The sequence below is a fragment of the Prionailurus bengalensis genome, chromosome F2 (assembly GCF_016509475.1).
Source record: "Prionailurus bengalensis isolate Pbe53 chromosome F2, Fcat_Pben_1.1_paternal_pri, whole genome shotgun sequence".
NCBI lineage: Eukaryota > Metazoa > Chordata > Mammalia > Carnivora > Felidae > Prionailurus > Prionailurus bengalensis.
The window spans coordinates 18,487,081-18,500,128 of record NC_057353.1 but is presented as its reverse complement, the minus strand read 5'-3'; the positions used below and the strand labels follow the sequence as shown (position 1 = coordinate 18,500,128).

Sequence of the window (13,048 nt, the reverse complement as noted above, 5' to 3'; positions counted from 1 at the left end):
GCTCAGGTCATGATCTCGCGGTTCATGAGTTCAAGCCCCGCGTTGGGCTCTATGCCATCAGCTCAGAGCCTGGAGCTTGTTTCAGATTCTGTGCCTCCCTCTCTCTCTCTGACCCTCCCCCGTTCATGCTCTCTCTCTGTCTCAAAAATAAATATACGTTAAAAAAAATTTTTTTAATGTTTATTTTGGGGAGAGAGAGACAGAGAGACAGAGACACAGAGTGTGAGCTGGGGAGAGGCAGAGAGGGAGACACAGAAGCCGAAGCAGGCTCCAGGCTTTGAGCTGTCAGCACAGAGCATGACACAGGGCTGGAACTCACAAACTGTGAGGTCATGACCTGAGTCAAAGCCCGATGCTTAACCAACTGAGCCACCCAGGTGTCCCTTATTTAATTATTTAAAAATATACCGGCATTCAAAAGAACTACAAGTCTGATCTAAAATTATTTCATTTTTTAAAAAAAGCTATTTAAAAAAAAAAACAAAACTTCTAGTTGAAGCTTTTGCTTTTCTGGAATCAGTCTAGAAAACAGAAGGGAAGTCATGGCAACTGGTAGATAATAGTAACTAAATGTAACAATGGCACCAGTGGTGAAACTGAATGCAGATGTGGTGATCCAGCATGGACAAGTGGCAAGACTCGCACAGTTTTGCTGGTTCATCTTGAAATGCCTTAATACTGAGATACTCCCAGGGTCCTAACAAAAACAAAACAGTGAAATACATCTGTAAGCTCCTAGGATAAAAATCCCTTACCATGGTGCATAAATCCATTGTCACAGAGTCCGACGCCAAATATCATTGCCTCTTCTCTGGTACGGCAATCCCCCTGTTAACCACATAAAAATATACCACAACTTAATAGGCAACTAAAGGCTTTGTTCTGTCTTTAACTCATTTGACATTCCCAGCATGACACTGACAAAGCCATTCATTTATTACACCATACATTACTTTTGTAAGCCCAGAATGTACCTAATTGCTATATATCTATATAGATTTACAGATAGATATATTTATCCACTTGATTATGAAAATACCTTTTTTTGACATTAAGTGAAAAGCAAAAATTTAATATTTCCTGATTAAAACCACAGTGTTTAAATATGAAAATATATGTTAACTTAAATTTATTGCTACTACAAATGATCCCTTTCTCTTATTTTTTCAATCTGGTACACCAACTGTGCAACCAGAAAATAACCAAATACTGAAAACACACTAAATAAAATTAATGAAAAATCATTGTGCATGATCTGTGCTGTCACTTTCCTGGCCTTGTTCTTTAAGGACACCTAAAGAAATCAACTACTGTCAGATGACTTGTAAGACACTGAAAGTAGGTTGTCTGGCTGAGCCTATACATGCAAGCTTCTCTGTCACTATCCTGCAGAGAAAATAATCAAATCATACAACTGAAGCAATAAAGAAAGCCCAATACAACCTTCTCATATGTTTTTATCTAGAAAACTTCTGGTTTATTCATATTAAGTATGTAATTCATATTAAGAATATATTCATATATACGAATACGTGTGTGTGTGTGTGTGTGTATGTATGTATAAACCTTACAGTTGTAAGTTATAAAGTGCTGTCTCATCTTATTTCTTCCTAGTCAGGTTGGCCCCTTACTGTTGCCTGAACTCTGTGCTTATTTTCATCCCTGCTTTCACGCTTCTAATCATTCACCTACAATGCATGTTTTGTATGTTTTGTCCACTCATTTGTTTTAAAGTATTTGTTGTTAGTCCTAACAAGTTATTCTAATATCCCTGTGCCTGTTTCTCTGTTAGATAATAATTCCAGTAAGTAGTAATAAACACTTGTGAAAATAAAATCCAGAGTTTAAGTGACCTGTCCAACTTTGCAAAACTATGTATCAGCAGAACCATCATCAGATGCTAGGTTACCGAAGTCCCAGTCCGTTGTCCCAATTTCTACTACATATAATTTCTAAAGACATTATCGTAACAGACCCTTAAGAAAATCTGAAGAAAAAAAATAATTACAACCTGGTCCAGCTTTTGAGCAGCTTATTCTATTCTTCTAATGCTCACACTTGAAAAGTAAAAAAAAAAAAAGAAAAGAAAAAAAAGCCAAAAAGAGAAATATTGTTTGCTCATTGATTTCCATGGAGTCAGAACTTTATTTATTAAGCAGCAAATTTTGCTTCAAAACAAAACAACTTTCTTCAGTTTTCTCACAGAGTCAACATATAGTACAAGTTCATGGGAATTCTATGAGATTATAATTTCTATGTGAAACCCTAATTCTGATACCAAGTACAGAACCAATTCCAATGACATGTATTGACCACAATGTTATAAAAGGCTCTGACTCTAGTAAGTCCACTGGATATGTGAATTAGTTTTTATCTAAAGGTAATTGTTTGGTTTAATCTAAAATCTTAACTTCAAAATAGAATATACACTTGCATGAAAGTTCAGTGTATGTGAATAGGTACACTTCAGTGATACTCAAATTACATTTAGTTTTCTTGATGGATCTCAGTTGATATTTTAAAAATAGGAACATCTTCCTCTTGAGAAACCATATAACATAAAAATCAAGTTTGAAGACTCTGAAGTCAGATTACCTAGATTCAACTCTTAACTCTGCTTCATATTAGCTGTATACACTTGGCCAATGTATCTCACTCCGTCCCATCTGGGATTAAAAAAAAGTTCCTAAACCATCTCAAAGTTCAAAGCAGCGGTGAAAGTAACTCAGCAACTTCTATTTATCTATTTACCTGTGCAATTAACCAGTCTATCAGTTTGTTGGCCATGACTACAGATTTGTAGGTTCTTAAATGGTAGTCTTTATCTCTACAAAGGAAACAGAAGCCAAAACCATTAAGCAAGAGGACAAGTAAGCGCAGGAAAACATTTCATTTAATATCAGTGTGCAACAGAAGATTCAATACAATCTGAATCTATTGTCCAAATTATGTGCAAATAAGAGAGGTTTACAAGGTATATACAACACTTGAAAACTCCTCCATTAGCTCATATCAGAAGAGACCCACAATGATATCAAAGCAGGACATTTCTTCTTTGACATTTTCTTATATACCAAGTAGATTATTACTGTTTTATTAACTGATAATAACATAGCTAGAAATATAATATCTCATTAATAAAAGAATAACAAAATAGAACTTCTTCCCTTAAAACAAGATATAGTCTACACACACACACACACACACACACACACATACACACACACACACACACACACACAAGTCCTCAAAATGTAGAGAATAAAGCAACCCTTTTATTCCTGAATTCTCCAGGAAGGCTGGATTTGCACCGGAAGATTATTCGTTCGGCTCTGCTGCAGTGGCAGATAGCAAGGCTGTCCTGAGGTAAACATGCTGAGAACCCTGTCATTCATTTTGTCTGATCAGAGCACGGACAAGTGACACCACATCCCCAGGGAACCAAGGGAACCAGCCGACTGTATATCAGCCTATCCTTTCAGTAGACTTCTCAGATCTGAGAAACCACTCAAAGTTAAGTTAGATACCAACAAAGTGCTCCTGATCAGAATGGGGCCCCAAGGGCAGAAATCTATAATTCATTCATTTTGCAGGGCTGGATCAAAGGGAAAATGACAGTCTTTTCAAAATGTCAAAAGATCCGAACCTCAAACAACTTGAAGTGATAAATAATTACTAGCTCCGTTCACAGTTCTTCAGCCCCTGTCAGCAATTTACAATTAATACTTACCTCATTTTATCCACTTTCATAAAAAAAAGTCCCTCAAATATGGTTGAAATTTCTGAGATTTTAGTAATAAAAACACTAGGTTAGCCAGTAATCACAGCAGATTCTTTTTTAAAAAAATCCTTTTAGGGGCGCTTGGGTGGCTCAGTCGATTAAGCATGGAACTTCAGCTCAGGTCACGATCTCGTGGTTTGTGACTTCCAGCCCCACATCAGATCCTCTGCCTCCCCTCGCTGTCTGCCCCTCCCCACACATAAGCCCACACGCTGTCTCAAAAATAAATAAACACTAAAAAACTCTTTTAAAATCTATCTCCATGTTTCTGATACCTCAGTACCCATTTCATTTTGGTTTCCATAAGCATCAATAAGAAGGAAAAGGGCACTCAGTCTATTACAAACCACATGTGGACCTGTAAATTCTTCACCCAAGCAATTTTTCTTTTTGTAAGCAGAGTTCACACATATTAAAAGCATGACTATCATACATTCCATCCGTTGTATGGCTTTTTTTTCCTATAAATTCTCCCTTGACAACTCATAAACAATTGTCATTTCTAGCCAAAGAATAATTCCTTCATATCAGCTCGTACGGAAGGTAACCTTCTTGATAAGAAGTCCCCTACGGCTAAGAGATCTTTTCAGAGTACATTTTCTCACATACAAAATGTACCTAGGTACACAGGTGACATGAAAAATGTAACCACTATTGCTTTTTATTAGTTTAGCAGGAAAACAAATTTAAGTAGCCAATTAGTACTGAGTGAAGTAACCATCTTTTAGTACTAAGTTATCCAAAATAATTGCAGGGTGTCTGCTAGAAACCTAGCAGAGAATCCATAAATATGGGTTCGTTTTCACTTCTTTTCACTTCACAAAACTTGTTTGTGAACATGAACAGGGCACTTTCAGAAGTGATGGGCAAGATTCTGTTTCTTCCTCCAGGATCTGCACCGTGTTCTCTATAAAACATTAGTGGGCATTCCATTACACATAAACAGCAACTTCTGAATTTTATTGTTTGTTTTTTAAGCTCTGAGTTTCTTTGGAATTGAAACCAGAATGAAAAACAGAAACATGGCACATCAAACATCTGGATTCCATAGCCACGAACTGAAAAGCCTCTTCATTCATTGTGGAAATAATACATCCATTTTTTTTGTTCTATGTGAATATTAAGTTTCAGTTAATAAACTCTGAATGATATCTGCCCATTGGAAATTAGTGTAACATTACACTACATTCTTTAAGTGTATATGTTACAAAAATACAATAATACTCCTGAACATTTTTATTAGTAACAATAAAAAAACTCAGTTTTCTGCTGTCTTTTTAAAGACATAAACTGAAAATTAATTATGATTCCACTACAAAAAGACAGGCATATCTCTTCAGAAGGAAAATCATGGTTGACAACAAAATTATAAAATTTTACTTATTAACTCCAAAATAATTTTTAATTTTCAAGTACAAAATCTTTTCTTTGGATAAAAAAGTATTAGAAGGAAATATTATGAAAATACACATCCAAGTTTCGATTATACAATTTAATGAAAAAAAACCCAATATACAGTAATCATAGTATTTCTAAATCCTCTCCCAGTCAACTATTACTTACTAAATATTAACTCTGGATTATTTCATTATCAAACCTGTAGTTTAGTATGAATTAATGGCAAATAATTTTAGAAATCAGAATAAAAAGAATGGAAGAAACTGCATAAATAGAGCCTCAGAAAATTTAGGAATATTTTAAGATAAGTTATTACATAAAATAATCTTTAAAAGTAAACTTTTCACTTATGGAAGAAAAACAAAATAAGCCAAGAGGTTCCAACTGAAGGATATTTACCTAATATGTAACATAAATATTTCCCTGTAAGTTGTCCAAAAGTTAGAAATCAGACTCACCTTATCACTGGGGTAAACAGACTATGGAGACGGCAATATAATCTCACTCCCTATTATAAAATAATGTCAAAAACAAGGAAAATCACTCAAAGACAGACCAATGAAATTGTAAGACAAATCCACTGCAAACATTCTGGAATCACTATATAATCTCTACCAATTTGAAAGTTATTCAACTATTATACTACATCAGAAAAATAATATAACTGAAACAATAAAAAGGGTTTTTAAAACTATTTTTCTTAAAATGTAAAATTTACAGACATAAGTAGAAAATAAATCTATGTAGCAATACCTCATACTACACATTCATTATATGTCAATATAAATTTTGTCAAGTGTGCAAACAAAACTGTCACATAAATTTTATATATTTACATTATTTTTTAACTTATTCAAGTATAATGACCACTTGTTACTACATGTGACATTGTTTTCAATGTATACGATCTTCTGAGTAATGCAATTTCATTACTTCCATTTAGAACTACAGAAGAGAACAAAAAAAGTGAACCCTATAACCCTTTAAACAGCAAGAAGAATTGAGAGGCTTGCTTACCTATGCCATTTTCTATGGCATAAGAATTCTTTTAAGTCTCTCAAAAGCATTTCATCCTGGTAAAGTATGACATGAATTCTGCTATTGATAAAAGGTTCTGGGAGAGGATGTTACCTTTGAAATCACATCCTGCATCTCATTTCTTGGATAAAATGTTCCATCATCATAGCGAAATCTATATAACATCTGTTCTGGCTTGAATTGATGCTTATCAGTAACTAAGAACATAGAAACAATATATTAAAATACTGACAATATAAAAAGCGGCAAATACAAACAAATTTATAAAATACAAATTCCCAAACATTGAAACTTGGAGTTTTACTAAAAACTTTTGTTTTCCTAACACAGTAATACTATTTCAGTAAGATTCATGATAAGATTTTGTTATATGATACATTTATAGTTTCCATATAATGATTTAGGAAATAGAGTTTAGCAACATTCAACTAGCATAGTATGCTGCACGTGTATAGTGTATTATTTTATTTATATAAATATACAAAGTTGTATATTCTATTTCTCCACAATGCCACAAAGTCAAGCAAAAAGGGCCCTTTAAAGAGCGGATAATCTAATTCGTGGGTTATAATTCAATTCTGAGTCCAAGAAGTGAATTTTAGTATTTATCTGTTTTACCCCACAGCAAACAGGCCAAGACCACACATACACCAATCTTGACCATTTATCCTGTGTTTGGAACTCTGGAGTAGATTATATAATTTCAATATGTAACTTATCCCAAAATTTCAACAGTTTTCTTAAGCTGAGAAATGCTATTCTTACAGGTCATTTATTTTTTTTTCTCAGCAGAAATGAGAACGGTCATCCTTCACTTTCATCCTTGAGATAAGACTTTCATATTCATAAAGACTCCTATTTAACTTCCTTTCAAGTTTTCTTCTTTTTAGGAGAAATTATTTTACACACAGTCTAACAAAGACTTTCTTTGGGAAAGAAAAAAACCTCAAATTAAACCTCAAAGAGTTTATATTTACATGTTTTATTTACAGGGAACGCAACATTTGCAGAAGAGATAATTTGCTGCAACAAGCTCTGTTTTCACGATTAGATGGAAGACTTTGACCTTTATTTTTGTTAAAAATGTTGAAGGGGGAGAAAAAGTTGTCAGAATTAATTTCCATGAACTACATTTGGTGAATCCAGAAGAAAGCTGAACGACTTATCTCACACACACACACACACACACACACGTGAAGTTTCAGCTATTTTACCCCAACCTATCCAAACTATGTGCATGGCTTGCAGCCATCAGATCGACACAGGACTCCTGCCAAAGAAAGAAAGACAACACAGCCTTTTGGCATCTTTTTTTCCAGATCAAGCCAAAAAGAAAAAAGCATGTGTGAAAGAAAAATAATATTGAGAGACATATTTTGAAATCCTATGGCTTGTTTCAAGACCAGTTATTTATTTGTTCTCAGCAATCTACCTCTTCTCATTTTTATCTCCTAAGATTCATTGAAATAAATGATTGTCTTGATATTTCAAAATTCAAGGAAACATTGGGCCCAAATGTCTCCTGCCACAATAAAAGAAGTGGTGGTTTAAAATTTCTATTCAAAATGGAGTGCTTTGTTGTATGGCAAACTCTTGTGACCTTGACAACTCATCTTGGGTTAATTTGCAACTCTTAGCTGTTGCCTTAAAGAAAACAGTGAATAGTTTTGCACTCAACTGCACTCCCCCAACTTCTTGAACATGGAAAATGGGTTTATGAGTTGTTGAGAGTTCAAGTTATCTTATGGGGAAGGTTGCTTACTGCCATCTTTTAAACAACTATGCAATACAGTGATATTACTAGGGATACCCTAGTAAATGTTTAACAACTGGCTTTCTTGATGGTGGGAGAGAAGAAGTGTTGATTTGTAGTATTCACTAATTTCTGTGGTATTAAATAATCCCACACTGGCAATTTCAAACTACCACAATAAAGTCACTGAACACAGAGTTAGACGAGCAGTGATACATTATTATTTACGATTTCCATCACACAGAAATAATAGATTTTAAATAACACCAACAATAACAGATAGAAGAAAAATAACACCAAGAACATAGAAAATGTAGTACAACAATTAAGAAGTGATGAGTTTTAATAATATATGAACTTCAGGGTGCCTGGGTGGCTCACTCGGTTAAACATCCAAGTTCGGCTCAGGTCACGATCTTGGAGTCTGTGGGTTTAAGCCCCATATCAGGCTCTGTGCTGACAGTTCATAGCCTGGAACCTGCTTCGGATTCTATGTCTTCCTCTCTCTCTGCCCCTCCCCTGTTTGTGCTCTGCCCGCCCCCCCCCCCTCAAAAATAAACACTAAAAGATTTTTTAAATAATTTATGAACTTCGTTTCTAATACAATTTATGTACTATTTATTTAATTTTTAATAATAGCTGTGCCTCACAATGAGCTTGCAAATTTTTAAGAAATTTAATTACCAGCTCTCTTAAGTTTGTACAAGCCAACTTCACACACCACCGGATATAATGAATGAGGTCTCTGAGTTCTTGCTTAAGCATTTATAATGTAAATAGTAGTCTCAGACAAGAAAGTATTATCAGCATATCATACAGAAAGCATATGCTGCCTCAACCCAATAATTCCTGGTATAGCTGGGCTTTGCTTTTATGAAGTTCTCAACAATATAAGCAATGTGAATGATGGCAATAACAGTCAACTCTTTTTGCATGCTCTCTTTAAAACAGATGGTCCATTCAACTTTATTTTAGGAACTCTATTTCCACTAGAATGCAGCTGGAACCACATACCAATAAAACTAGCACGTATGGCTCATATTTCTCCATTCTAATAAAATTACTAATGTGAAATCACACAATATGTTCTCTTACACCTAGTTGTGTGGGGGGGACTGTACAGGTTAATTTCGGACACTTAAAAAGGGTGATTACTTTTAGCAACAAAAATTCTGTATGCCAAATCTAACATCACCACTGACCAAATCCTGATAACAATAATAGTACAGGCCACTAAAATCAAACTGTGACAAACAATTGTTATAATTTCAAACTTTGCATTTGAAATTTCAAAATAAATTTTAATCCAGCATTTATCTCCTTCTTCCTTTTCCAAATGGTATTGGAGAAAAGTGGTGTCTGAGTTGGGGGATAAGTTGATTAGAACTGAAATTCTCTCATTCTGATATCCCTTATAAAAAAATCTTAAGTTATTGATGTTTTTTCTCATTAGAGGGAAGCAATTAAAAATATTGTGAGAGGGGCTCTTGGGTGGCTCAGTCGGTTAAACCTCCAACTCTTGATTTCAGCTCAGGTGACAAACCCATGGATCGTGAGTTTCAGCCCTCATCGGGCTCCATGCTGACAGTGTGGAGCCTGCTTGGGATTCTCTCTCTCACCTACTTTCTCTGCCCCTCCCTTGATTGCTCTCTCTCTCTCTTTCTCTCTCCCTTTCTCAAAATAAAAAAACTTAAAAAAATATTGTGAGAAGCATTTTAACAGAATAAATAAGCCATAGAGAGGAATAAGTTCCTCTCTATGGAACTCTGTAATTCCTTCAAGAGCTTCCAGCAGTTTTGAACTGAAGAACAGATAAGACACAAAAAGATATTTAATAAAGATACTTAATAAATATTATTAAATTTATTCATTTATTTTAAATATTTATTTTAATATTTTTATATTTAATATAAAATATATATTCTATATTTAATATAAATTTTATAATATTTTATAATATATAATATATAATATAATATTTTATAATATAATATAAATATATTTAATATAAAAATATATTTTAATAATTATATTTAAATATTTTAAATATTTATTATTATTAAATTTATTTATTTATTATAAATAATTTAATAAATATTATTTCAACTCTACTTTGTACTAACTTACAATTAACATGAACATGTTTGAGTAGTTATTCATGACTTCAAGCAAAGTAATAACAGCTTTGTCATTGTAAAGTCGGTAAAATTCCACCCATAAGAGTTATATCTTCAATTTCCAGAACCCAATGCACTATGCAAATAAGTAACTAATTATCATACAATTCCTAGATCACCTTTGATGAAAGATGAAAGCAAGAGTGGAAGGATGGCTTGAAAATAACCTAATAGCTCCTTTCAAAGGACATCCTCTCCCCACATCTTAACTCCTTCCGGCTTTGCAAATAAAATCTGTAACATACTTTAATCTATCATAAAATACCTCATAGCCAAAACAGGAAAACATGACAAAATTAGTGTGTAACTCTAAAATAGAGTAATAATCTGGGGCACCTGGGTGGCTCAGTCAGTTAAGTTTCTGACTCTTAATTTCAGCTCAGGTCATTATTTCACAGTTGGGCTCTGTCCTGACAGTGGAGCCTGTTTAAGATTCTCTCTCTCCCTCTGCCCCTCCCCTGCTCCAAATAAATAAATAAATAAATAGATAGATAGTAATAATCTCATAGAAGTAAAAAATGTTGCATTTTTTTAAACAGTCTTTTAAACTAATTTAAATAGCAACATCAATTGTTGATAACTTTAAGATCTTTTTTCTCTTATTTCTAGTTCATAATGGTTTGAAGTCACTCAAATTAACAACTTAAATTAACAATCATGAAAACCTCCACTGAAATAGAAATTTTGAAAGTTATTTTTATGACTATTACCTGCTGACATCATCATAAAACACTGACAAGTTTATATAATGATTACTCTGTCTTTAATATAATTCCATAGATCTTATATTGATCTGGGAGCTATGCCTCAGTGGCAGAAATTGGATCACTGTTTAACAAATTGGTTTAGCTTTTGTCTTTCCTGAGCATGCAGCTACACTACATTTCTAAGTTTCTCTTGCAAGAAGTAAGGAGTGGCCACATAACTGAGTTACACCCAAGGAAATGCACACAAAAGGCACAATGGAAAGTGTACAGGCCCATTTAAAACAAACAAAACAAAACTCCACCACTCCTTCAAGGCAACCTTTAAGAGCCTTGCACTGAAGATCAGTGAGCCTCTATCAAACACCAAAACCCTGTGTGGGGGAGAACACCCAACCTCATCTACCAAAGACTGGACTTTACCTGAGTGACAAAGTAGCTTCTAGAATGTAAGCCACTAGATTGAAACTTATTTGTTACAGCAGCTAGTGTTAACCAATACTTTTCCTTCTCAGTGCTCTCTGCAAAACAAAAAAAGTTAATTTTCCCATCCTATTAGATTTCTGCCTTTCTGAAAGGAAATAGGTCAATAGCTGGATTGCCTGGTGAAGAGGATAAAAGGATAGGCTTAAAAAAACTACTAGACCATAAGAAATAAAGGTCATTAGTTCATGTTTACATACCTTAGAGCACCTAGCAGAGTATCTTACATGCAGAATGAAGGAAAGAGTTGGTAAGGAAAAAAATAAACAAAGGCGATCATAAACAGATTTTCCCTTCTTTGTTCTATTGGTAATACATAGTCCCTGGAATGTACGGTCTAAATGAGAAAGGAATCTCCTGATTTCTGAAGGTCAATGATTGTATGCAAAACCTCTCTACATTCCACCTACTTGAGCTTCAATCGACGAAAGGACAAAACAAACACATTCCCTTCTTGACCCAAGTATACACTCGGACGTGGGCTTTGATGAAAGGAAAAAGCAGCAGCAGAGAGGAAAGTCATGTAGCTCAACACTTTTTGATATTTACTTATAAGTTTTTGGATGATGCTTTTTTAGCATACTAGATGCTAAAGGGTGATTTCACAGTGTTAAAGAATCAAGTACAAAATCATATATAATTTATTGGTATTATCTGTGTACTCAAAATATAATTATTCATTGATTCACTTACTGAGCAAATATTTATTGAGCATCTACATGTGATGGGCACTCCAGGCATTTACTATATCTTAACTAACAAGACTCCTGTTCTTATGGTACTTATATTGTGATTGGTGGCTAGAGTAGGTATGGGAGACAAAGAGAGAAGTAATAAATAAATAAAATAACATAATTTTAGCGAGTGATAAGTTCATGAAGAAAATTTCAAAAATTAAAAACGCAGTTTATTGGAATAATGGGATGAGTCAGAATGTCATTGAAGACCTGAGTCATGAATACTGAGACTTTTATCATTTCATTTTCTGCTGTATCTCTAGCACCTAGAAAGGTCCCTGGCATATATTAGGAACTAATAAATAATTGTTGAATGAGAATGGCAAGAACAAAGTTCCTAAATACACAGTCATCTTGGAGTGTTCAAGGGAGAGACAGAAAGCTGCAGTGGCCACAGTGTAATGAGTTAGGTATAATACCATGTGCTGACTCACAGAGGAAGTCAGGGGCCCTATCATGTGGGGCCTTATGGGCCATGGTAAGAGATCTAGACCACGGTAAGAGGTTCTGGACTTCTCTTTGAGTTTAATGGGACTCCAGTAGATGATTATAAGTAGGAGCATGGCTTGATCTTACATCTGTTTTAAAAGCTCTCTTCAGCTGTTATCTGAAGAGGAGGACCATAGGGATGGTGGACGAAAGTGGAAGCCAGGAAAGAGAAGATGGTGCTTGGGAGGAAGGTAGGATTCTGGAAGGGAGAGAAGTGGTCTGGATCGGGACCTATTTTGGTGGTAGAGTTCACAGGATTTGAGGGCATGAGGGATAAAAAGGAATTCCAGATGATTTCTATCTAGATAGATGGTGGCACATTACATCGGTGGCACCCAGTGCGGTGGGGAAAAACTGGGAGAATCTAGCTCATTTTCACCCCACTCTAATTAAAAACAAAAATGAACACTGAAATACCTTAGCTCAATAGCCGTATTTATTCACAATTACCTCTTTTTCTCTTCTCCCACATTTTGCATTAGAAATTC

The 13,048-nt window shown here is 34.4% G+C and overlaps 1 protein-coding gene across 1 annotated transcript in view; it reads right to left on the bottom strand.

Annotated features, from left to right (window-relative positions):
- PREX2 (phosphatidylinositol-3,4,5-trisphosphate dependent Rac exchange factor 2) overlaps window positions 1-13,048 on the bottom strand; it is a 295,413-nt gene that overhangs the window by 153,086 nt on the left and 129,279 nt on the right. The window contains 4 exon segments of the mRNA XM_043601163.1: window positions 756-828; window positions 2,752-2,827; window positions 5,638-5,687; window positions 6,311-6,414. Of these exon segments, the coding sequence (XP_043457098.1) occupies window positions 756-828; window positions 2,752-2,827; window positions 5,638-5,687; window positions 6,311-6,414 (303 nt within the window).